This window comes from Seriola dumerili, unplaced genomic scaffold, assembly GCF_002260705.1.
Source record: "Seriola dumerili isolate Sdu_G_001 unplaced genomic scaffold, Sdu_1.0 BDQW01000025.1, whole genome shotgun sequence".
In the NCBI taxonomy this organism is placed as follows: Eukaryota; Metazoa; Chordata; class Actinopteri; order Carangiformes; family Carangidae; genus Seriola; species Seriola dumerili.
In genome coordinates, this window is record NW_019174280.1 from 19493619 (window position 1) to 19521616 (window position 27998).

General features: G+C 38.6%; 1 protein-coding gene across 1 annotated transcript; it reads left to right on the top strand.

The window, feature by feature from the left end:
- The first annotated feature begins 11724 nt into the window (after window positions 1-11724).
- LOC111237101 (DNA (cytosine-5)-methyltransferase 3A-like) lies at window positions 11725-27995 on the top strand. Its single transcript, XM_022766074.1, has 18 exons — window positions 11725-11730; window positions 14404-14607; window positions 16160-16318; window positions 16874-16981; window positions 17561-17708; window positions 18817-18963; window positions 19125-19169; window positions 20001-20080; window positions 20769-20881; window positions 22021-22204; window positions 23136-23220; window positions 24389-24534; window positions 24776-24866; window positions 25046-25194; window positions 25635-25720; window positions 25837-25906; window positions 26544-26662; window positions 27713-27995. Exons 1-18 carry the CDS (start codon window positions 11725-11727, stop codon window positions 27852-27854), a joined length of 2082 nt encoding a protein of 693 aa, XP_022621795.1. The 3' UTR covers window positions 27855-27995.
- The last annotated feature ends 3 nt before the right edge of the window (window positions 27996-27998 follow it).

Consider the following 27998-nt stretch of genomic DNA (forward strand, 5'->3'; position numbering starts at 1 on the left):
GATATTCGTCGTTCAGTCCACTCAGCTCTCGAGAGTTTTATAGTATCATTGTTTTAGTTTTATGACCCAAAGCTTTACAGTTTGCTTCAGTCTCACTGCTCTTGTTAACTTTGTTTTCCGGCTGCAGCAGGCAGCTGATTTCAGCTAAAAAACACAAGTGCTCTCTGCATATATTTTTTATTCCCCATTCTCTATTTGGATCACCAGCCTTCCCAGAGTCTACACAAAGACAATAACAATAAAAACAAACAATTCAAAATGTCACAGTATCAATAAAACAAGATAAGGCACAATGTAAAGATCAGAGATTCAATGAAATGAATCTACATATGAAAATAAAGGCTTACAGTGAAAACATAAACAAAACTGTCACAATTAAATAGCACAAAAAAAGACCTAAACTACACACAGACACAGTTAGAAACTAGCTGGTGAACATAGTGGAGCATTAGGAGTTGGTGGAGACCAAAAACAGAGATAAAAGTGAGGGAAAATTCCCTCACTGGAGAAAAGACTGTGCTGCTGCGCCTTTGCCAAGAGAGGTTTGTGTGTGTGTGTGTATGTGCGTGCTTGCGTGCATGTGTGTGTGCATGTGTGCGTGCGTGTGTGTGCGTGTGAGGAAGACCTAAAACCGAAAGACAGAATGACTGAAAGAGACAGGATGTGTGTGGTCATGAAAGGGGGATAAAAAGTCATTCAGGCTGATTGACAGACAGCCCGGCTGAGAAACACTGGGGATGTGAGAGTGTGTGAAAGTGTGGCTGCAATTTCCTCTCGCTCCTGTTTGAACTTGTTCTATTGTTGTCAGTGTCTGATGGACACGAACCTTTAAAATATGTGAGAAAGAAAATATGTGACAACTTGACAATCACTTGAGAAGAGCAGAAAGAGCGTTTTTTCTCTGCTATTAATCGTAAATATATGTAGAAAGTAGAAACAAATATGTTAGATATAACCAACAGACTTGATGATAATGCATAATTGAAGCATATGTGAACACACACAAACTGTACATGGTCAAGCTGATACCAGATCGTTTTCAGACTGTTGCATGTGCATGTGACAGATGGAGAGAAAGAGAGGTAGAGAGAGGTAGAGCATGTGTGACTTCCTGTCAACACTGTCATCTCACTCACTGATTCATCAGCTACTCTGAAGCCATAAGTGATATGTGTTTTGTTTAGTGGCAGAAATTGAAACTTAAAGGTAGGTTGTTCTCATAATATTAATAAGAAAGTAAGAAAGAAAGAAAGAAAGAAAGGAAAAGGTCAACAACATAGTGCATTAAAGTGAGCAGAAAGGAAAATAGGAGCAAAGAGTCGAAGCTATGAAATAAAGAAAGGAAGGAAATGCAGAGCAGTGGTGGAAGAAGTACTTAGTTCCTTAATTTAAACAAAAGTACCACTACATGAAAGTAAAAATACTCCAGCGTTCAGAATCAAACTTTAGTAGAAGTACAGAAGTATAATTTGTTAAATGTAGTGTCAAAATGAAAATGACTCATTCTGCAGTAGTACTGATATATTATCAAATATTACATCGTCAGATTATCAATACTGATGCATCAATGTGTTAGCAACATTTTGCAGGTGTAGCTGGTAGAGGTGGAGCCTATATACAGAACTAATTTATATGCAGTCAGATGGTTTAGTCCAAACTACGGGGCACATGATAGATTTTAGAGCTTTCTTTGTCTTCTTTACTACCACATTAATCATACCATGAACCCTGATACACAGATGTGTCTTCATTATTTGGACTTTTCTATATTTAATGCTTTTTCTTTTGTGAAATAATGAATAATTTACGTCTTCAGGCCTTGAGAAGTTAATTGAATGAGATCATTTGAGATGTTTAGAGAGCAAATCCGTCTTGGTTGGAACTTCTTACAAATCATAATCATCTGAAACCACACACTGCTTTTTGTAAGGGGTCACAAGTCACATTAATCTTTGATATTGTATTGTATTGTATAATCTTATAATTCATTTTAATTTAACATTTTACATAATGAATGACTCCGGTGGATTAATAAGTACAACATTTCCCTATATGAAATGTAAAAGGAGTAAAAGTATAAAGCAGTATAAAATGGAAATACTCAACTAAAGTACCTCAAATGTGTTTGAGTACAATACTTGAGTGTTTGAACTTAGTGGCTTTCCACCATTAGAAGATGGAAACTGAGAAATAGAAATGCTACAGAATAAGGAGAAAAAAGAATGAAAAGAAGGAAGAAAGATAAAAAAAAAAAAAAAGGAGGAGGTGGAGGCAAATAAAGAAGCGGATGTAAGGAGTAAGAAAAGAATGGAAGCAGGCAAGAAAATAAAGGAAAGGGAGGAAAGGGGAAGGGAATTGAGATGTAAAGCAAGAAAGAAAGAAAAGTGATGGAGTGAAAGGAGAGAAAGGAAAACAGAGAAAGTTTGAAACATACAGTGAAAGAAAGAGCGGGAAGAAATCAGTGACAGAGACAGAGGTTAACCAGTTCCAGGTTTCTGTGTGTGTTGGTGTGTTGGTGTGTTGGTGTGTGTGTGTTTGCTCTGTCAGTCAGTTGAACTGCAGCCAGCTGTTAACAGCCCCATCAATATCCCATCTCACTGCTGTCTGAAGGAAACCTGGTAACTCAACAAACTCTTTTCCATTTCAGGATAAAAACATCTGGCATCTTTCCCCCTCACGTTTAAAGTTACAGCAGAGAAAATAAATACTGAGTGAGGGTATAGTCCACCGTATATATTAGAGGGGGTACTTTTTTTTCTCCATGTCTTAACATCATTTTTTGCTAATTGAATTTAGCAACTCACACACCACACGCGCACACACACACACACACACACACACTTAGCCTTGACCTTGTTTTTACTTCCAACCACTTAGTGTAACGTGCAGATAAGAAAACACTTCATTGTGTTATTCTAGAAGGCTTGTTGGTCATCCCGACGCTCGTGCATGAACATGAGCATCCTTGTTGGGTCTGCTGGTAGAAAGAGATACTAACGAGGCGCTCATGACTGGTCGACACAACAGGTTACCTTTTAATAAAGGCCGCTGCATGATGTCGTACGGGGGAAAAAAAATGTCAAGTGTTTTTTATTTTTCAGATAACCCTTGTTTTGAATTTTTGAATAACCCATGTACACTAAGAATGCTCAAAAGACCAAACTTGATTTGATGATCAGTTAATCTGCTGATTATTTTTCATGTAATCGATTATTTGTTTTGTCTATGAAATGTCAAAACCATGTCTGTTTATCAATCCAAAAACTCAAAGATATTTCACAAATTATCATAAATGACAAAGAAAAGCAGCAGAAGCTAAAACAAGCAAATGTTTGATGATTAGTCACTGCAGCTCTAGTGTCAAGCCATGTAACCGATATAGACTTTAAATCCAAACTGCACATTTAACCTGTTCATCTACACATTATTGCCTGAAGTTTTATACAGTTTTTATACACAAATTCACCCATTTAGCACAACATGTTTTGCGACCATCTGTAAAGTAGTTGAGAACACAATAATCAAGGAGTGACCACATTCCTCCTTAAAACTTCTTTAATCAGTATTTTGTTTACATTTACTGTAAAAGAAATTCAATGACTGCTTGTAATCTGAAAGAGGTTGATTGAAGTTTTTCCGCGGAAAATTGTCACCAGCTCTAAAGAGCCTTTTAGCTTCTTTAAGCTCATTGTTTTGGTTTTACTTTACGGTTCAGTCTCAGTCCCAGCCCCAATAGTAGTGATCGGGAATGGAATGATACAGAATTAGCGATTAGCTTGTGAAGAAAGCAGATCATTTAGCAGCTAAGGAGAAAGACGTTTTAGTCAGGAGCTGGTGGAGACCAAACTAGAGAGAAAAGGAGACCAGAAATATGACTCTGAATGCTTGTGTGTCTGTGCTGCTGTGTAGAGTCTTCTTCGCTGCTCTAAAATAGTAGCCAACACAGGAAGTTGTCCTGTGCAGCCACTGGCAACAAGTGAAGACTATGGTATTCATCTATTTATTTGTGTTCTATAAAGGGTTTAACCCAAGCGATACGATACTACAATGATAGCAGTCGCATACTTGTTTTTTTTTTTTTTAACACAGTGGTATCGGATTGCTACTCGGTATTGGCTGATACACAAGTTCAGGTATCGGGAGGGAAAAAATGGTATCAGAATATCTCCACTGCTGAGTGTGTAAATAGGTGTTAACATAGGAGCTAACATCTTAGCTCTGACCAATTTGATAATGGCAATGTTACATTATAGGTGTGCTTCTGTCTGCTTGGTGTGAAGTTCCTCTGCCCCCTTGTGGCCAAAAGGGTTAAATTAGTGCAGCATGAGAGTTTTCTACTGGGCTCAGCTCCTCAGGGTGCTACATGAAAACAGACATTGTTCCTCCAATTCCAAACACTCAGTTTACAGACATTATGTCAGCGTCATTTTGTTTTCCTTTCTGTAATTCTAAACTGGCTCGTGTGGCTCTCTGTGTGTAACTGCATTTCACAGTAACGTGTACGTTTGTGAGTACGTGCATGTGTTTGTGAATGTGAGGTCATGACCCTAACACATCCTATTGCCTTGTCAATCCTGAGGCTTACCTAACCTTTGACCAAAGTGCATGTACACACCTCATATACACACTAGCATGGATTTGTGTGTGTGTGTGTGTGTGTGTGTGTGTGTGTGTGTGTGTGTGTGTCATCACCCTTTTAAACCCTTGGCGGTTACCAGACATCAACTCTGTGTGTGTGTGTGTGTGTGTGTGTGTGTGTGTGTGTGTGTGTGTGTGTGTGTGTGTATGTGTGTGTAGTGGAAGTTCACCTAAACATCTGTTAGGTGAAGGAGCCAGTAAATCACACACTTCACTGCTGGCCAATCAGCAAAGAGGGAGAGGGTAAAGAAGACTTGAGGGCTTGAGTGAAGCTGAGGAGACACACAGAGGAAAGTGTAGGAGGAAGAGGAGGAGGAGGTGAGAGAGAGACAGACGAAGAAAATGACAGAGAGAAAGAGAGCCAGGGAGGAAGGGTTGCAGTTGCAGAGCTGCCATGTCCGGTCTGTAAGTGATTTAATTTTTTTTTTTTCCATGTGTGCATGTGCTGCAGAGTATATGCAACTGTGTATGTGAAGCAATGTAAGCTTAAGGTTTTCTTTTAAAAAGAGGAAGGTTACAAACAATTTCTGTTGACAGAAAGTTATTTCATGGCAAGTTTGTTTTTATGCTTGCTAAAAGGAGGTTTTTTGTGAGCAGACATAAACTGGTGTTTAATTCCCTTTTTGCTGCTGGTGGTTTCATGCCAAGTAAAGTGAAAGATCTGAAGGAGAGTTGGATTAGACCTAACAGAGGTCAGTTTTGTTTATTTTCTGTTTACTTGTGTGTTGTTGGGGGAAGATAGGGGCTTGGTTTAACAGTTTAAAGTGTTTTCTACTGGCCGGAAAGACATTCAAATGCATCCCTTACATCCTTGAACACCAGCCCCCTTTTGGGGTTGGTCTGCCTAAATAACTTGCCAAAATATATCAGTTTATAACTGAGTATATGTGAGAGCTGTGTTCATAGCTGTGGTGTCATTACCAAAGGGAAGGCATGACCTTTTCCGGATGTAGTGTGGTCAAACATGGTAAAACACTGTGTAATACAGTGTCTTTTTTTGCCCTGTGAAGGCAAGTTTATTTATACTGCACCTTTCAACAAGGCACAATTCAAAGTGCTTTACATTACACATAAAAGAAACACAGGACAATATAAGAAGATCATATAAAAAGTCACATTTACAACAGATTAAAAAGAGTGAAATGGAATAGATACTTTCAACCTTTCATCATTGCTGACAAGTTCAGTCAAAAAAAAAAAAGAAGAGGAAGGAAAGATTAGAGGGAAGTCTAAAACAATAACCATAAGTTTTTCTGCTTTCCTCTCCTGCTGATCGTCTTGAGACCACTCAAATTTGTCTTGAAACCTCTTGGCAGGGTCCTGACCCCAAGGCTGGGAACCACTGGTTCACAAAAATACTGTATTATATCCAAGTGTTACTGAGAGCATTTTCTTTTTTTTGTGTCAAGGTTTTGCATAAAATAGCCTTTATTATATTTGCTTGATCATCATGTAAACTGCTCTAATTTAAAATTTAATATTCCTGCTCTAAAGTTTTTAAAGCCACAACTAATGAAAAGACTGTACAGTAAATATATTTATGTATATCTTATATAACGTGATCATTATGCAACTTTTACCAGGAGTCTGTAAAAGTTCTGCACACTATTGGAGTCTTGTGGGTGAAAAATTGGAGGAAAAAAACACCAAGCCACCAAAGTATTACAGTGCAGGATTAACACCAGTCTTGTTACACTTTAGTATGTTCCTTTAACAGCCATTAGATAGACATTCAGTCCATTTTATTACAGGATGTCATTTTTGTGGGTTTGCTTATTTGTTTGTTTTATGTTTTTTGGGGGATTTTTCTTTTAACTTTTATATCTGCCAAAAAGACGTGTAAATGGTTACTGAATTATCCTAATAACGGGAAAACAACACCAAGCCACTAAAGTATTATGTTCGAGGGTTAACATCAGGGTCGGTATGCTTTGAGATTATTAACAGCTATCAGATCCAGATTTTTTGGTCCATTTTACGACAAGAGATCATTTTTGTTGGTTTTACTTCCAGTTACTTGTTTGTCATTTGTTTGTCTTGAGGGAAGAGGGAGATTTGAATTCAAGGTTTAAAGTATTTTCCACTTTTTTTTTTTTTATCTCATCAGGAAAGTGTGCACATAGTTCTCAAAGATGTTAACGATTACAAAACAAAACCAAATCACCAATTATTTTACTGCGGGGTTAAAATAATGTTCGGGTGTGTCCCGATATAAACATCAGACAAAGTAATAGTTTAAAGCCTTTTCCACTTTTCCACCCATCAGAAAAACGTGAAAATGGTTACTACTACTTCATAGAGAGAAAACAACACCAAGTCCCTGAGGTGTTGCTCTGTACTCCAGGTCCATGAGGTTTGGTCTTGCCTTCAATCACCTATCAAACAGACAGTGTTTGCTCCATTTGATCATTAAATGTCATGTTTTCTGTTCACTTGGGTTGGATTACCAGTTTAAAGCATTTCCCAAAACATCTGGAAAAGCATCTGAATGGTTTCTTAATATGTTAATAATTGGAAAACGACATCAAGTCACCAAATTACTATGCCGCAGTCGGGTCAGACATTTTGGTATTGTTCTTAAACAGCCATCAGGCAGATGTTGTTTGCCCCATTCCATTACAAGAGATCTCAGGAGAGCTTCATGGAAAACCACTGACTGTGTTTCTTTAACATGTCCCACGGCTGCGATCAATGCTAATGAAAGAGCAGTCGCTTGGTGTGTTTCCTATTGACAGTGTGAGAGAGGCTATTAACTGCTGTCTTAATTGTAGTGTGTGTGTGTGTGTGTGTGTGTGTGTGTGTGTGTGTGTGTTTTGAGCAATGTTGGGTTCATCTCGAGGTCAGGGTCAGTCACGCTCATAAAGGAGGCGTGGTTTAAGAAATGGCTCATTGGTTTAGGTCAGTGGGTGAAGGGTCAGAGGTCAAGGGGGCGGCACTAAGAGTGAAAACGCTGACCAGGGCCACGGGGTTCGATAAAGTTCAAAGACGTAACTCACAACATTATACAGCCTCTCTATGTCCTTCTACCCCCTCCTGCCTTTATTTGTCCCATGAAAACACACACACTGCCTGTTCTCTTGCCGCCATCAGCCTCATAGCATCTGTTACAATACGAAGCAGTTCCATAGATCACTTTCATAACAGCAAGGCCGTGACATCCATTATCTTACTGAATATTTTGAGGACTGTTACCAGCACAAACTGTACTGTGCAGATATTTTAGGCACTAAAACAAAGTGGGGATGCCTTTAAAAATAACGTCATGTTTTTATTTCTCTAATAACCTCATATGAAGTGCAGTGAAAGAGAAAAAAGTGAAACCAATTCGAAAGTGTATAAAACTTTTGCACATTGCTGTTCATATATATCCATTGAATTTATTGGTGGTGTTTTTGCGAATGCGTAACAAAACAGTTTCATAACAATTCAGAGTTCTTTAGAACAGTTTTGATGTGTTTTGATAGCCCCACATGCAGTTTTTATTCCCTGCCATTACAGTATATTGAAAGAATTTGAGGACTCATTCTTTATCAAATACAGAGGGGAAAAACTGACACAAACAGCAGAGAGAGAAACAGCATAAATAATACTGGAAGTGCCCTGCTTGTTTATTTATTAAAGCTTTTGATGTGCAATTCAGCCAAATTGCATACTGTACTGTAAGAGGCTGTAGCATAACATGTGCAGCATGTTCGGGTTTTATTTGATTGATGTACATCATAAACCTTTAATACATACTTTCAATCATTGGAAGAAATCCTATTTATGTTTTGGTGCACCTACACCTGACCCCGACTGGTGGAGAGCACCAGCTTAGTGTAAAAGTAGATGGTCGTATGTTGAACTTTAGGTGCAAACATGCTGCTTAACTCAGAAAGTGTTCTGCATCACAGCACAAGCCCTGGAAGCCTTGAGCAAGGCCCTGCAGAGTGGAAGTCCTCCAGTTTATATTCTGTTAATTGGCCTCATTACTGAACTTTTTATAGGTTAGTAAGTAAATAAAAAGTCTCCCTCCACACTGTGATCAAACTCTTACTGGTTGCATTCTCTCAGATATCGAATGAGGCAGTGATGACTGTAGTGAATACATATAACATGATGCTCACAAACATTGAGGGTGCATTCACAGTTATCAAACAGTGTTGTGGGTCCTGTAAGAACTTCAACTTTCCATTGAGCCTAATGAAGCAGTGAGAGTTTGACTGAGTCAGCTGACAGCTGTGAGGGCTGGAAGACAAGGTCTCCAGAGCTAATTGACTGAGCTTTATGTCCACTTCTGATAATACACTTAGTTGTTACATACCACTGACATCTATCCATGTATTACTATTAAAGGTTTAGATTTAGGGTTAGTAGGAAGTATGTGATTCAATTCCACATATAAGCTGTTAACGGGCAAATATATGGTACTAAAAAAGTCTTTAGGAGGTTTTACATTTAGCTTAGTGAACCATGCAGAGGCCCTGTACTAAGCTGCTGAGAGGACTTTCTGTGTTTAAAAATTATGTTTGAACTCTCACAATTCATCATAGAAACAATCTTTTGAAAAAATACAAAAGACACACCCTTAATTTGTGCAGGACAATGAAAATAATACTTATCTTGTACATTCATTACAGTCCACCAATCCTCTACCACAGTATAAACATAATCAGACAGACAATATTCTGTCGAGTTTCTTTTTTTTCGTCGAGGACTTTTCTTCGATTGCATGAAGCTGACTATTGGTTCAGTTCAGACCCGAGTGTTGCTTTCACAGAAATGCGAGTAGATGAATACTCAGTGACTCATCCTCGATTCTGAAAGCAGTTAAGCTTCCTGATGGACTCTTCAATCAGCTAATGTTGCCAGGCAACAAACACAGTTTCATCCAGTAAGCAGGATTTTGGCTGATATCCCTCAGCAACACGAGTCGAATCTAAGCCCTCTAATGAGATGATCCGGTCCAGATGCCGACAAAAATGATCACGTTTCCTTCACAACAGCAGCAAAGTTTAGATGAGATGAGTTGAAAATCAAATTAATTCTGCGGGAACATTTGGTCTGTGGTGTAGCAAGTAGCAATATTTCTACTACTACCTTTTCATCAATGAAGAGCTTGAATGAGAATATAACGAGGGATGTTCAATTCAGTTGCATTTAAAACAACTTTATTCGTCTCTGCATTATATGCTGCAGCTCACCACCAAGGTCAACAAAAACACATTTTCAACAGTTTAACATGAATAAAAGAAACGTACGAGTAAAAAAAAATGACATAAATTACTACAAAATGACAGTAATCATGATGTCGCTAAAATTTTTCAATCAAAATCTATTCTAAAATTAAAATTCATTAAATAAGAGTTCAAAGAATGTGAAATTCATGCAACATAAAAACTGTAAAAGAAAAAAGCGAATAATTTTTAAACAAAGCGTTTTCTTTCCATAATACATGCTGAATCTGTACAGTCTTTACTACACACAGACTGTCTTAGTATACAGTCATTAGTATGCAAACAAATCAGCACAATTAAGCATTTTAGATAGATAGATAGATACTTCCCTAGGGGGAATTGATGAATCAATCAATTAAAGTGTAATTTTTGGATCTCACTGCCAATTAGGTTTTTCTTAATTAGAATTTAATACTTATTTTTTGTTTTCCAAGCTCTTTCCAGACCTGCTCAACACAATTCACCATTAATTAGATGTTTTTTTCCAGCTGTGAGCAGCCCCTCCATTTCCTTTGTGTCAGAATAGTGTCCATCAACAACCCATTAAAAAACCAACCTCAGAGTTCACATCATTTAGTCACTTTTACAGTTAAATCCCACATACTAATTTGTATGTTGCATGGATTTGGGACACACCGACACTTTTCCAGACTCAGTCAAGCGTTCCAGATGTTTTAGAAACCAGTGACGACATGTGGAGATTCCCTTACAGTGCGTGTGTGTGCATGCGTGTGTGTGTGTGCGTGCATGCGTTTGTGTGTGTGGTCTGTCTACGATCCGTGTAACAGGCTGATTTGGATTTTATGAGGTCAGAGGTCAACAGGAGCGGGGAAGAGTGACCTTCTCACCTCGGGGTCAAACTGAGGAGAGAGCTGTCACAACCCGACACCCTCACTTTTACTGTCTCCTCAACTTGAATTTATGTCATGTCGTCATCCCTCCCCCTTCCTCGCCTCTTACGTTCTCCTTTGGGTTTTTTTTTTTTGTTGTTTCTAGAGGAATGCAGCAGTGTTTTGTTTTTTTTCCTCAGCATGTTTCACACAGTCATTACATTACATTATGGTTTCAGCTCAGCGAGGGTAGAAACCAAATTGTTCTCACCAATGTTAAAAACAGGGGAACAATATTTTTAGGTCATGGAAATGCTCTGGAGGAGTCGTGGGATTTTACATCTGGGCCACAGTGAGATTCTTGCAGCGTAGTAACGAGTGAGGTCATGAGTATTTTTAATTTTGTCTCCGTCTTTGAAGCAGTGTTTCTGCACTGGACTTCCCAGAAATTACTTGTCAGTCAGATCCACCCAACTCTAACATCTTGTAGTTTAGATTTTCTTCAGGTGACGCTCTTTAATTTTGTCTGTTTGAACTTGGTCCATATTACTATTGTATCATGAGAGGTGGAAGGTAACTAAAGGTGACTGAGGCACTTATACTTTACATGACTAGTTGCATTTTATACTTTATAGTTGAACTTTATTGTTCTACTTCACTACAGTTCAAAGAGAAATACTGGGCTTTGTCTCCACTACAATTATTTCACAGCTATGGGAACAAGTTATTTTGAAGACATGATGCATTGTTACAGATAAAATTATTAGTTAATTAGTAATAAAAATCTGGTAATAATAGTAGTAGTAGTAATAAAGAGTCCACAAAGAGGCCAGCAGCTAGCCGATTATCTTAGATTACCAAAAAAGACTGGAAACAGCGGGTAACAGCTAGCCTGGCTCCAAAAAGTCCAAGAGCTGCTTACAGGCGTGGCCAAGAAATAGTCCTGCACACAACCCCTGACAACTAAAACCACAACTTTTCTCTTTCACAGCTGAGATTAAACAAACAGAATAAAACATATTAATTAGTGAGCTTAAGAGATGCTGGTATGCTGAAATTGTTAACTTTTGGATAGAACCAGTCTAGCTGTTTCACCCTGTTTCTAGTCTATATGCTAAGCTAAGCTAATTGCCTGCTGACTATAGCTTCTTATTTAACTCACTTCTTCTCATCTAACTCTGAGAAAACAAAAAAAGCAAAGACAAACTCTTCCTTTATGTACACTTACTTCTTTTACTTGTAATGGAGTATTTTTATAGTGTGGTATTGCTGAATAAAATCTGTCAGTACTACTTGCCACAAAGAGAAAAGCTTTCCTAAGCTTGTTATACTTTTGATTAAATACATTTGTCAAAAAATTAGTAATAAAGTAGAAAAATTAACTATCGCTTGAAAATCGAACTTCCTGTATCCTCTCTTTTTCCTCCTGTCGCCCATCAAACATGCTCCACTTTCTCTCTGTCTGTATTGTATTCCTCAGTTTTATAATATAATCCTATTTACTCTCTCTCTCGCTCTCTCTTTCCTGAGCTGAACCCATTGAACTGCCTCCCCACCGCTCCACTCCCCACTTACTTCCTGTTTAGAGGAACAATTAAAGGATTGTTCCTACAGCCTGGGGCACTAAGGCCTTGATCTAGAGCAGCTACCGCATCAGCTGGAAAGACCCACGTAAAACATCAATTACAGGACCTCCTTGAAGGACAGTGTTTGCGTGTTTGCCTGTAAGACCAACAGGAGTAAAACAAAAAGGTTATGACATATGCGCAGCTATTGAGGAAACACTGGTCACCCAGAGATGATGAAGGACAAGAGCGTGCAGTCATAGTGAGAGGAAAGATTGACGATGATGTGATTGTTGACAAAATAGCCGTTTCAGTCTTGAAACTTTATCTATGAATCATCTTTTCAAGTCACATTAGTCATTTACAGTCAAAGGTGGACAAATTGCACAACTCCAGCACAGATCCTCCTGTTCAAATGAGACTCCAATACAAGAAAGTTGTTCTGTCAGATTTTATTTTGTGATGAACACAGTGTATGATCTATCACATTTTCAAAATAAAAGAAATGGAGTAAAAGTCATAAGTTTCCAAAAGAAATAACACTCAAGTAAAGCACACATTCTTGGAAAATATACTTAAGTACGCTTCTCAAGTAAATGTTCTTTGTTTGCAGCTTTGTGTTGTCTGCTTTTAAATGACAGATATGATGCAGATTGTAGTTGTACTACACTGGTGGGAATACCGCTACTTGAACTGATTATATTGTTGATTGGTCTCACATGCAGGATAAATAGTAGCTTTAGTTAGTCATCACAAACACTTGACCCATCACACATTTCAAGACGCTGCTTTATATTAAACATCAAAAGTATTTGAAAGAATGGAAATCTACCTTCCCCTTGTTATTCTTAAGAAGTTGCGTTGTGTTTTTAAATGCCTGCTAGAATCCTGGTTTCTGATCATTCTCTGTTGCTGCAAAACATAGCAGCTGGGACGGTGAGGAACCCAGAGTCACCTGTACACAGATGACCAGACACCTGGACACTGGTAGCATCATACACACATGGATATGAATGACTACATTTCTCATGTTCGATGTCAACGTCAGCCTGAGATAGAATAAAACCAGGATAAGACTCAAAACCAGGATTTTACAGCGCACGTAAAAAGCACACTGATCCTTTTGCCTGTGTTTATTGAGAGAAGTTTCGGACTCCCTGCATTGACGATATCAGAAAGCAAAGCAACTCGTCCGTCATTATGTATATTTCCATATACTTCAAATAATTTGTATTGATATGCAATAGTTCAAATAAATTGTGCACCAAATAACACAGGATAGTAAAGGAATGCTTCAAGCTTAAAGCCTGCTATTACTGTTATTATTACTCATAGTATTGCTAGCAGAAGAGGTAGTCAAGTCGTTGCTATGATCTTTCTTTGAATGTTGTTTTTCATAATTGGCTAATAATAACTGTCTGTTTGTTAAGTCTATAAATTATCATTATAAAAACCAGCTCATTCCCCATCTCTTTCATCTCATAACTTGACTGTCAACTCTGTAATAAAAGAGTAAATTTTTAAAAAATAAATAAATAAATAAATAAAATAGTCATCAAAAGTCAAGTGGCAGATCTTCAGAAGCTACTGTACATGTTGTGTATTTTTTAGATAAAAGATTTGTATGAGTAATCCATTATCTAATCACATGAGCTCTTGTGGAGGAGGTTATGTATGTGGAGGCGTTTTCCCCAAAGGAAAGTTTAACAGAAAGTCAGCCATAAATGGTGAATCCTTTAGACTTGGCGCTGGCAGATCTGACATACTGTAGGAGTCGCGTAGTATAACTTGTAATTATGCACAGATAAGGTCAAAAATGCCAGAAAGACTGTTCCCACAGCAAGAAACCATTTGAAGTCAATGTGTTACTACTTTTCTTTCTTTCTTTCTTTCTTTTTTTGTCATCAATTTGTGTAAGTTTTCATTTTGCTCACAGTGGATACTTGAGGAATTAATGCCTGTTAAACTTGTTCTTGTCCCATCGTATCGCTGCATTTATTAACTCGGTTCTAGCTGTACATGGATTCAAATACATTTCTCAACAGGTCGGACCATTACGGAGGGATAAAGCTAAAGTAGTGGGGGAAAAAAAATGGACACTTCCTTCTCCTCGTTGCTCATCAGGTGTTTTTTGTCTCTGTGTTTCCCTCACAGGCGGAGCGGCGGGCGTACAGAGAGGCAGAGATAAACATGATGGACGACCTATCAGAGGCTGACTTCCAAAAAGAGGAGGAGCCCGCCAGCCCGGCCCCTCCGCCTTCACAGCAGCACACAGACCCCGCCTCCCCGACAGTCGCCGTGACGCCAGAACCCGTTGCCAGGGGTGACCAGGCCACGCCGAGTGAGATAGAGTACCAGGTACATCATCCAGTGAGTCTTGCCATGTCCGACCTTACTCATTGTGTACTGTACGATGTGTCACATTTACTGTCCACAGTTTTGCTTGAGTGTGTGAAGAAGTTTTCCTCAGGTATCCACTAAAAGGCGTAAATAAATCAGTGAGACTGAAAGTTCATTCTTGACTTTGGGAACGGCAGTTGACAAAATAATGAACTCTCCATTAGCAGCTGTTCTGGAGCTTTCAAGCATATCACACAATCTTCCTCAGCAGACGGAAGAAGAATGAACTGTGACTCAGCTTCTTAAACCAACACGAGAAGTCTTTAAATCGATGTGAGGAAAAAATGGAAACATGAACACTTGCAGTTACAACTTAAATGGATCCTAATCAATGCAACTATCTCTGCAGGTCCCACAGCGGCTCATTTTTATTCTTGATATACACGTGTAAACATCAACCAGACCATGTTTTTAGTCTATTTTCCTGAGTTTTTCAATGAGAAATGTGGGTGACCTACAACTCAATACTGTGTCTGGATGTCTCCTGTGTAGACACACAGCGAGGACTGAAGCTGCTGCTGCTCTGCTAACGCTTGAGTCTGGCTGAGGAGCTTAGCTGCATCTCTCTCTCCCTCATTTCCTGTCAACAGTCCATCTAATAAAGGCATAAATGGCCTGAGTCATCATTTCTGTTTAGAGCAGCTAATAAGACAATCCAGGACTTATGTATTAGGTGGATAATAATAGTACTAACTAGCTGGGGAAATAACATCTTGTACTAATTTCTCCTGCTTCCTGCAAATTTAAAGATTGGTAAACTTTGAGACACTGTGCTCAAAGCAACATTAGGGGAGGTGCTGTCCGGTAAGACAAATAGCTGATGGAAAGGAAACACGCCACACAACACTCACGCTGCCAAAAGTGGAAAACTTATTCAAAACATAAAATTTGTTTCTGCAAAACAAGACTTAGAGTTGGTTTCACAAAGATATTTCAGACTGCTCTGTAGTGTTAGTCTTAATTTTGCTCATAGATAAGTCAGACCCTTTCACAAAAATAAAGACAAACTGAATTTATGCCAAAAACATAACAATACCAATAATTTACCCAGAATTCACAGTTAAGATAGACAAGAACTTAAATGTTTGTGCAACGGATGAATTTAGACGTCTGTCTGAAGTCTGACTGTTTGTTCTGTCTGAGCCACAGTCAAAGTCTGTCTTTGTGAAACTGGCTCTTGGTCTTCATCAGGGTATCTAATGAAGGTTGTGAGACTGAAATGTTATTTTTGTACTAACATTATCCACTTTTGTCTTTGGAAACCTGTTGCCCTTTTCTTTGTTATATCTAACTTCCATTCACTATAATTCAGTGTAAAATGTTTGATTGTGTAGCTGTGGTTTTAGTTTCAAAATGGACAGTATTTTTCATTCTTTATTTGCTATAACATTAAAGATTTTCCTGGTTTAGAAACTTCCAGGTATCATCTTACAACCAGAGCATGAAACTGGAAACCTGACCGTACGGCCTTCACAGCCACCTTGTGTTCTGTGTGTGTGTTTGCCGACAGGATGGCCGGGGCTTTGGCATCGGCACACTGGTGTTCGGGAAGCTGCGCGGTTTCTCTTGGTGGCCCGGTAAGATCGTTTCCTGGTGGATGAGCGGCCGGAGTCGAGCTGCTGACGGCACTCGCTGGGTCATGTGGTTCGGTGACGGCAAGTTCTCTGTGGTGAGCACCATTCGTTTCGATTGATCAGATGACGGTTTAGTGGCTGTTAAGGATTCAGCAAGTTCATATCCAAGACTCAAAGGCGACCTGATGCTTTTCACAGAAAGAGGGAATGACTGAGCTACCAATTCTGTCATTTGACTTTAATGCAGCAGATCATGAACTTTTACACTCTAACTTTATCCTTTTATATGTTTCAGTTCTTCCTAGTTATGACAGTTAGTACAGTTGTACTCAGTTTCATTCAGCGGTTAACAATTATTCAAGTTTGTCAGGGTTAGTTCAGCAGTGCATTTGCTCTCAGCAGAAACTTCAGTAAGTGAATATGATCGTTTACTTTGATCTGCTGAAAGATGACCTTGATTTTTCTCCATTTTCTTTCTACTAAACAGAATACAGAATTTACATATGAGGCATCTGAAAAGCCACAGACACAAGAAAAAAGTGAAGGATTTTATGCCTTGAAGTCATAAATGTGCACTTGTTTTTTCTCCAGTTATTTATGGCTTTTCTTTTAATCTTCACCACATGAATGATCATGTCTTTGTTTTACAGGTTTGTGTGGAGAAGCTGATGCCTCTGAGCTCTTTCTCATCTGCCTTCCACCAGCCCACCTACAACAAACAGTCCATGTACAGGAAAGCCATCTTCGAGGCTCTGCAGGTAACAAAGCCACCATCAAAACTCTGCTCCTGAGTGTCAGGGGGTGTGTGGTTTTTATACGGCCAATAAAATAGTTTTATTCTGTTGCTGCGCTTATTATAAATCTCTCCGGATGAAGTCAGCATCTAAAAGACCAAAATACAAATGTACAAGTCTAAAGGTCATATTTTACTCATTCTTCTCTTATGTAACATTGGTATTTTGCATTTGTGGAGGTGTTCTTCATCTAGCTCTGTCCACAATTTATAAGTGGTAACATGTGGGTACATTAGTTCACGCTCTTTTACTTATTTTGGTTTATTTTTTCTTTTAATCAGTTCAGAGCACTCGGTCATTAAGAGCTTCTGTGGCGCCCATAAGGTGAACATCATAAACAAACAGTGAAGTATTTGTGCACTAGAACCTGCACCTATATTTGGACTTGGCTACATCTTGTACAGCCGTAATTAGCATTTTTCTTTTTAAATCAAACATATGCACATGTGTGTTTTTGCTTGTGAGTGAGAAAAACGGGATCTCATTATGAAAGAAAATTGAGATCGTAAACATGATTAAATTGTGTGTTTATTTTGTGTGTAGGTGGCCAATGAGCGGGCGGGAAGGCCAGTCCCTTCCTGTGATGTGAGCGATGATGCAGAGGGTGTGGACATTCAAACCAGACAGATGATAGAGTGGGCCATGACCGGCTTCCTACCCAATGGTCCACAATCATTGGACCCTCCAGAAGGTACATATCTCCCAAACACACACCCAAATGACACATCCACACACACACACAACCTACATCATTTAGTCAGTCGCATCCAGAAAAATTACACCTGCCTTTTGCCTTTAATAGTGGAGAGATGACAGAAAACTAGGGAGGGAGAGATGCAACAAAGCTTCTCAGCTGGATTCAAAATGGGGACGTTGCAGTTCATAGTCAACGTTTTAACCCCGAGGACCCACACATGCAATAGGCAGACTCTGGTCCAGATTCAAATTGAAGTACAGTTACCAAAACAGAAAGGGTGCTATGATGTCACCTCGCACACTATCACATATCTTAGTTTGAGCAGAGCTTGAGTTAAAAAGTGAAAGGGGCTTGTTCAGAGCTAACAAAGCTGCAAACAAATGTTTACTGTGAAAACTATGTTTAACCATCGAGGCTAAGAAATAAATGTTCATTTCAAGTGGGAAAAGCGTGACACCAGTTCACTTAATTTGCAATCAAACAGTGGCTGTTTTGAGGAGCAGTAACATACATAACACACCCATTTTCAAACATTTGGTCCCCAGAGCTCAGAAGTAAGAACCATAAAACTTCAGCAGCTGAATCAAGCTACTGGCAGAATAAGTATAAATTGTCAAACCTTTTACCACAGCAGACTCACTAATGAACACTTAGATCAGTGACAGTGTCTGTTTTGAAGTCTTAGTTGCACAATGAAGGTCTCATTTTTCCAATAAATACAGAGATGGTGTTTTGTCTGCACAGTCTTCATGCTTTTAGAACATGAATAGTCATGTCTTAATCCATCTTTTCTGGGCCTGAGACACCGTGGAAATTTGGTTAATTGACCTGTAAGGCATGTGTTTTAGTGCTTCTGCTCTAGCCAGTAGAGGAAACCTGATTTAACAGTTTTTATCACATGGGCCAATTTGATAGCTGTAGAAATGATCCTGGGAGATTACAGTTCTTGTCTGGATATTTGGTTTTGCTTTAAAACACATAAGGAAGTCAGGTGTGTTAACAGTAAATACATGCGTGAGAAAGGAAGTCATCGTTCTAAATGTCAACTAAAACAAACTAGAAAACCTGTATCCTGTATTAATTGTATAATATGTCCCGACAGAGGAGCAAAATCCATACAAAGGGGTGTACCCAGATATGTGGGCGGAGCCTGAGGCAGCATACACGCCTCCACCTGCAAAGAAACCACGCAAGAACCATGCAGCGGAGAAAGCAAAGATCAGAGAGGTGATCGACGAGGGGACCAGAGGTAAACACACAAACACATTTCCACTCTTCTGTCCTCTTGATTTGTAATTCACACACACTAATGGTTACTTTTCCTACAAGAAAAAACATATTTATTTATGTGCTGCATGTGTTCATACATATGTGAAATAACAAGTTTTTCTAATGTGCTGTGTTTTCCAGAGAGACTTATATATGAGATCAAGAAGAAGACCAGGAATATAGAAGGTAAAAGCTTCTGAAATCAGTCAAGCTTCTTCCTTAAGTGATGTATAAACTTATATAAACTTACATGTTTTATACTATGTTGCATATTTTTTGTCTAACCCTGGTATTAAGTAATAATGTAATGGCTGATGAATAACATAATGTAATGAAAATAACCCCCAGACTGGGTTACACATCTTTAAATGTTTAATTTACACCATCATTTAAAAATTCATAACCCTCTTATGAAACAGTCATCTCTAGTTGATAAAATATAATTGTGTTACACTATCTGCGGCGCTGTTACATCCAAAGGCTTTTCTTAACCATTCATATCCAAAACAGATCATTTTACATTATTATTATTATTATTATTAGATGATTATTTCCTTCATCCTCTGCAGGGTCAGTAGTGACAGTAGGGGCCAATTTCAAACATTTTTATCCTAGCTTTAAAGTCAGGATTAACTCTGCTCCAGACTTAAATTAAGGCTCATTTTGAAGTGCTTGTTACTGTGGCTTTCATCTAATGTGGAATCCAATTTTTGTTCTTGTTTACATTTTTGGCATTTCACTCATTCATTTATTCAGTGAGCGCCATAACGAGCACAACAGCAGAGTAATTTGCTGGTTGAGTGGAGTGAGGACCTCAGTGTCCAAAATAGATTCTGAGCTGGAAAGTAAATTTAAAAAAAAAAAAAAAACAGCAACTGGCCAAATAATATCTGAGTCTAGTGATTCAGTCTTGTTATTGATCTTAAGCACATTAAATTGTCATTAAGTCTTATTTATCACACTTTTAAATTCCTTTCAAAGTGTGAAATATGAGTTTGTCCGTCTGCGTTTGTTAAGATATCTGTATCTCCTGCGGAAGCCTCAACGTCTCTCTGGAGCATCCTCTCTTCGTAGGAGCCATGTGCCAGGGTTGCAAAGTAAGAGAAACAAAACTCTCACTCTCTTTTGTCTGATTCTTGTAAATAATTGAATATTATTGTTTATGGACTTTTAATAGAATCGTATCATCATAATATGATTGTGTCATTTTTTTGCAAAATTCTGTCGTCCAAATCAGTGATTTCAAGCCATTGATACCATATTGTGACATTAATCTCATGCATATTATTCTAGTACATATATGCAAACGATTAGTCATTAAAGTGATAATTAATCAGTCATTTTGATAATGAATCAATCATTTACCTCGCAAAAACGCAAAACATTCTCTCGTCCAGTTTTTCAAATGAGAGGATTTTCTGCTTTTCTTTATTTTATATCATTTCAAATTTCTCTTTTATACTACATGCATTTACCAAACACTGCTGCACATAGATCCCAACCAAACAAAGGAACACGACAATGATGCACTCTCTCTCTGTTGGCCAAACACTGAAGCCCACTCACCTGCCATCTTGTTTTGACCTGTGTGTGTGTGTGTGTGTGTGTGTGTGTGTGTCCCTCCCCCGTTCCTGAGTCACGCCATGGTTACACAGACGCATGAAAATGAGCGGATGTTCAGATGATGCATACGCTGACATTATGGTGACAGCAAAGACACTCTCCCACTGCTCTTCTCCTGATCCTGCTTCTTCTTTTTCTTTTTCTTTTTTTCCATCCTGACAGAACTCCTTCCTGGAGTGCGCCTACCAGTACGATGACGACGGCTACCAGTCCTACTGCACCATCTGCTGTGGAGGCAGGGAAGTGCTCATGTGTGGCAATAACAACTGCTGTAGGTCAGTACAGTACTGTATACACTGCTCTGTTTGGGATTGGCAGACAGCAGTTGCTTCTTTTTGTGGCCAGGACAAGGTTTTGGATTTCAGCTCAACAGAAACAACTTACCCATAAATGTCAAAACGTGATGCATGCCTCCGTTAGTGGTGACTGAGTCAGCCAACTCACGAGGAACAGATTCATTTATATCAACACCGAGTAAACTGTTGATTTTGGCATCTGGTCTCTGACCTCCTGACTGCAAGAGAGATCAGGAGTCACAATAATAAAGTTCACCCTAAAACTGCATCAGATACACAGTGCTGCTTGGTGTAATGAGGCCTTTTCCCAACACAGAACTTTCATCCATCAAAAGAAACTATCACACAGTAAAACATGAGAAGGAGACACCTGATACACAGCAGCAGGCAAAGACAACCAAATGTGCAGCAGATAATTATTAATCAAACCGTATTTAACTCACAAAAAGGCCCAGTTAGCCGTGAAAACACCCACAAGGTGCTGGTTTTCTTCAAACTGGTCTGAAATAGAAGGTCTCGACCAGACTTACCAACCACAGGTCTGTGAGAGTAAATATGTTGTTTTAACATGAATTCACAAGATAACTACTATTAAATCCATCTCAGAAACTGTTAAGTAAGCGTTTTCCCGATCTGTATAAATGGCCTGTAGCCTATAATTATGCGAAAATGCTTTGATAACCTTGCTAACACGTGCGATCAATTGGAAAATAAAAAGTAGGTTTGATGTGCTTGTGTCCACACAGTTGCTATCATCCTGTAATATTACAGTAAGATCATCAATACCGTACCTTTATTTTATTTATAATATATGAGTCCCAGTTATAGTCTGGACGAATAATGCCCATAATCCAGTGAGATGTCAAGAGGGTGAGTTACCTGTCGGTGAGTTTAACTTTATGTTTGTAGCCCTTGTGTTTGTTTGTAAGAAGCCGGTTTGAACATGAACTGGACGAGAATTAAAAGATGAAAAGACGTAATTTCTTTCCTTGGTTTAAACTACAGCACCCTAACTATGTTCATAAGCAGTCTGATAAAGAAATAAAAGAGAAGCACTGATCTCATGATAAACCCCCCTGTATGTGTGTGTGTGTGTGTGTGTGTATGTGTGTGCGCAGGTGTTTCTGTGTGGAGTGTGTGGATCTGTTGGTAGGAGCCGGCTCGGCGGCAGCAGCCATCAAAGAAGACCCCTGGAACTGCTACATGTGTGGCCCCCGGAACACCTACGGTTTGCTGCGGCGACGGGACGACTGGCCCTGCAGACTACAACACTTCTTTGCCAACAACCACGAACAAGAATTCGTACGTCTCGATCCCATTGATTTCGTTTCTGTTCTTCTATCAATTGATGATAATGAATAGCAAAAAAAAAAAAAGTCTTGATTGTGTTTATAGATCTAGTTTTTGATATTCACTGTGTACCTGCTGATTTCAGTTTGCTTCAACAAAGATTAATGAGGAACTCTAGTTTTTTCATTGAATAATTATTAAGCTTTAAGGGTTCAATAAGACATTGATTGAATTAGCCTTTTTAATGTATTATTATTTATCAGTATTAGAGAACAGAAAGAGGGGAGACACAGGTATAAATGTTCCCCAGCAGGGTTTCCCATTTAACCAGGAAGGTTAGAGTTACGTAGGATGCATCTGAACCCCTCAACCAGTCTGCAGGAACCCAATCTTGCTTCATCAGTATATTCATCAATAATCATCCTAAAAACAGCGTAGACGTAGTCGTCACACACTTTGGCTAAACAGCCTTCAAACCTCAAGCTCTTTTGTATGAACTGCACTTTTTCTGTAGTTACTGCTGTCTGCCTGTGTAGGGCAGTATACTATAATTAACCGCCCATACTATAAGTCAACATATCAGTGAGGTGTAGTAAATGTGATATATTTGTTGTCCTACATCTGATCTGCTATCACAACCTTGCTATAAATATGAGGTGAAATAAAACACAGTTAAACAGGAGACATTTTATAAGTGGGAATCCGTGTGGAATACGCTCCAGGGATTGTTATATAATATATTTAGGAAGGCTAATAAACATCAAAACAGACCATATTTACAGTATATTCAATTATTGATGTTTGCTGAAAAGATCAGATCATCATCATGAGTAAAGCTAACTATGTATTGTGCTGCTCTGTTCTCTCTATATATCTGTAAAGGTTAATATCCATCTGATCTGATTCTCATCGATGTGTCTTCTTCCTCTAAACTCTGTTTCAGGAGCCAGCCAAGTTGTATCCTCCAGTTGCAGCAGAGAAGAGACAACCAATCAGAGTCCTCTCTCTGTTCGACGGCATTGCCACAGGTATATATAGATATATATATATGTATATGTGTATGTGTGTGTGTGTGTGTGTGTGTAGGGATGCAACTAACAGTGTCGTTCAGTCAGTCCACCACTTTGGTCCAGATTGATATAACAACAGCTGCTGGGTGGACTGTTGTGAAATGTAGTTGAATCCTCCTGATTTTGCTGGTTCCACTGACTTTTCCTCCGGCACCAACATCAGGTTCAGGTTTGTGGTTTCAAGGAATAAATGTGTGAACTATTGGATGGATTGGCATGGCATTCAGAGCACACACTAATGGCCTCCTTAGGATAGATTTTAATGACTTTGGTTTATCACATGGTAAAAATTACACCTGCTAAACATCAGTATGTTAACATTGCCATTCTGAGCATGTTAGTGTGCTGATGTTGGCATTTTTCTTCAAGAACCATTAAGTTTGGCCTCACAGAGCTGCTAGCCTGGCTGCAGACTCAGAGTCTTGTTTTTTCAAGTTGTCACTTAATTGTTCCTTCGATAAAATGTCAGAAAATACTGAAAAATGTCCTGCACAAGTTTCCAGAGCTCAACGTGACGTCTTCAAATGGTTTTGTTGCCAAAACAAATCGATTAACAACGATAAAAAATGAAAAACACAAAGCGGCGGAAACCAGTGTATGTTTAACATTTTTATTTGGTAAATCACTTTAATGATCGACCCATTACCAAAATTGCAAAATCAACTCACCAATTTATGGACTAATCATTTCAGCTTGTGTGCATGTTTGCACACACACAACAGTCACTTTGCACAGTGTACATATTTGTATTGTATATATTATATGTAATATAAAAAATTATATTTTTCTAAAATATTTTTTCACATTTTTATTGTAAATATTTTATCTTATTGTTGAATATTTCTATTTAAATACAAGCTTTCTGACCTGCAGAACCTGCTTGTTTAATCTTTGTTTATATTTCACTAAAACACTAAAGCAAATTCCTTGTATGTTGAAAACCTACTTGGCAATAAACCAGATACTGATTCTGATGTGTGCGAAACTAACAAAATGCATAAAGTTATCTCACTCCAACTGCAAACTTGATCAAAGGAAAATTTGAGAGTTGTTGGATGAATGAGTTTGCAGATGATGATAAATGGTGTGTGTGTGTGTGTGTGTGTGTGTGTGTATGCACACTCAGGTCTTCTGGTGCTGAAGGATTTGGGTCTCCAGGTCGACAAGTACGTGGCTTCTGAGGTGTGCGAAGACTCCATCACTGTTGGCATGGTTCGGCACCATGGACGCATCATGTACGTGGGAGATGTCCGCAACGTAACCCGCAAACATGTAAGTGAAATTCTCATCCTCACGCTGAGATTTGGAGACAGAATAAATACTCATCTCTAAGATCTGTTGACATTCACACTTGAGTATAGAGTCGTCTGCTTGTGCTCAGATCACACAAGATGCGTTTAAGTGTAAATGTGGAATAATAGGGAAGTTATTGTCTCTCTTTTACTTGCTAGTTGATGGTTTTTGATTGTTCAGCTCCACCAAAAGTTAACTCATGTTTTCTTCTGCCTGTCAGATTGAAGAGTGGGGACCATTTGACCTGGTGATAGGAGGAAGCCCCTGCAACGACCTGTCCATAGTCAACCCTGCACGGAAAGGCCTTTACGGTCAGAAGTCGTCTTGAGATTTTTCTGTTTTGAATACGTTTTAAAAGATAAAAAAAAAACTTGCAAAGAATACATCAAGTTTAAGAAATATCCTTGAGTGTCTAATTGAGAAGTGAGTTCTTTTTCATTCTTCATGTGAAATGACGTATGGAGGTTAAACTTTCTCCGTCCGCCTGCAGAGGGAACCGGCCGGTTGTTTTTCGAGTTCTACCGTCTGCTGCACGAGGCTCGACCAAAACCAGGCGACGAGCGGCCGTTTTTCTGGCTGTTTGAGAACGTGGTTGCGATGGGAGTCAGCGACAAACGGGACATCTCTCGCTTTTTAGAGGTATGGTGAACACACCCACTAAGTACAGTTATAAAATACATGAATACAGAATCAGACACATTGTGACTTTAAGTGGTGATTGAAGCAGGAGACAGGAAATGTAAATTCATGGGAAGATGTACTGCTGTCTAGTTGTTGCACAATCTTTCATGTTTCAAATCTGAACCACCCACTTTGTATATATATATATATATATATATATAACATAAAACATTAAAATTTAAAAAAGTAATTTACCATTTGTAATCAATGAATTATTGGCTCAAGAAGATGCTGAAAAAGTTCTTAACAAATCTTAACAAACTCAACTTTACATAAGGCGTCACAGGTTAATAATAATATACACAGACCTGGAGTGTGACATTTGGAGGAGTCTCATTCTCAGAGAAGATGTTTAATGTTCAGAGAAACAGTGAAGTGACCCTGCTGTGTATCTGCAGAGTAATCCAGTGATGATCGATGCCAAGGAAGTCTCTGCTGCCCACCGCGCTCGCTATTTCTGGGGAAACCTGCCAGGCATGTCCAGGTGATTCATACACAGACAAACACAAGTTCACTTTCTGATGATTCATTCAGAAACACAACTTTTTCATTCATGGTCTACATGTTTTTATATCTCTCTCCGCCTCTTGGTTGCTGCAGACCTCTGACACCGATGGCCAATGACAAGCTTGACCTACAAGAATGCCTCGAGCACGGGCGCACAGCCAAGGTATCCACCTGTGTGTCTGTGAGTGTGTGTGTGTTTGTACGTGTGTGTGTGTGTGTGAGTGTGAGTGATTATTACCATTATGCCATTTATCTTTTTAACTAGTAGTAAGCAAAGATTGTGGGTTCTAAGACAAGTTACAAGGCCCCAAACACAAACAGGATATTTGATCGATAGAAAAATAAAAACTGACACATTTTTAGAAAAAGTTTTGAAATTGACCAACAATCTGTGTCACTGATGTCAAATAACAAACAGTTTATTGTACAGCATCTAAAAGTCAATGTCTCGATAATATGAAAATTGAAGAATAGGAGACCTCTGTGTGTTTTTCTACTTTGATCATAGATAAATAGATATCAGTCCTCTGTGAACTGATATCTCAGAGATCATTTATATCAATTTTTATTGCAATTTCTTGCTTCTACTGTTTCACTTTTTTTCCTTCCAGTCAGTTTTTCAAGCGAATAATTATTTGATAACTATCACTTTTTATATTATTACATTTTTTTCAAATCTTCATGTATCACAGAAATCTGGTGTACAAAAGGGGGACAGCTGTAGGATTAAAAAAAGGATGTGTGTGTGTGTGTTTGCCTGTCTGTGTCTGTGTGTGTTTGGGTCTGGATGTTAATTCCAGTTTGAGAAGTTGCGTACGATAACGACACGCTCCAACTCTGTGAAGCAGGGGAAAGACGAGCATTTCCCCGTCTACATGGACAACAAGGAGGACATCCTCTGGTGTACCGAGATGGAAAGGTACAGTGGTTTGTGTGTGTGTGTGTGTGTGTGTGTGTGTGTGTGTGTGTGTGTTACTAAAAAATGATTCACAAACATAACCAGGGAGCTTTAGCTTCTCAAACACCTACAGTGCATTCAAGAGAAATTGGAGGCACTGAGCTAAACTTCAAGTGTCATAGCAAAGTGTCTGAATACTTTTGTCAAAGGTGATATTTAACTTTTTTATTTTTAACAAATTTGCAAAAAAATTCTAAAATTTTGTTTTGGCTTTGTCATTATGGAGTATTGAGTGGAGATTTAGGAGGGAAAAAATCTATCTTTTTGATTTTAGAATAAGGTTAAAACAAAACAAAAGAAAACAAAATGTGAAAAAGGTGAAGGGGTCTGGATACTTTCTGAATGCACTGTATGTACATTACACCTGTTGCTCCTCCCTGTGTAAGAGTGAGTCTCTGTAGTGTCCCTGTGAAACTAAACAAATAGATAAAAATGAAATACTGACCTCAGTATTTTTGCAGATTGATAAATTAATTTGATGAGTGTGAGCATGACGGAAGTCCTGGCTGTTAGATGTCATCAATCATTTGGTTCTAACCACAAAATCTTGCATGTGTGATTTTTGTGAAGCCTTTTCATACGCTTTAACTTGTCTTTTTAAATCAGCCAGATATTTACATTTTTTAAATTTGATTTTATATAAAAGAATTGAAAATGAATATGTCAGATTAGTTCAGGACTGCCACAAATGATGTTATTTAAATACAATTATTATTATTATTATTATTATTATTATTATTTCTTTGTTTAAATTAATAAAAACTCATTATTTTCTAATTTCTTTCTCTTGAAAAGTTTTATGTTTTTATTCTGTGTTTTAATTTTGTGCAATCATGTTGTAACTGAATTTGTGACTGTTTTATTTTTATTTGATTATGTCATTCCATAACCTGATTTTCAAAAGTTGATTTTCAAAAGTTTCAAATGTTTGGTATTTCTTGATAAAAGTGACTCTGGCTCTTTCATCTAATGATCCAAAGTAAAAGAACGAAATCTCCTGTGTGTCTCCAGGGTGTTCGGTTTCCCCGTCCACTACACTGACGTGTCCAACATGAGTCGTCTGGCCAGGCAAAGGCTTCTGGGACGTTCCTGGAGCGTCCCTGTCATCAGGCACCTCTTCGCCCCGCTCAAGGAGTACTTCGCCTGCAACTAGTCACACACCAACTCTCTCTCTCTCTGTCACACACACACACACACACACACACACACACACATTTACACACATAAACAGTATGTAATGACAGACACACACACAGGTAACTACACGCAGTATACAGCTAGTACATGAAGGTTGGTG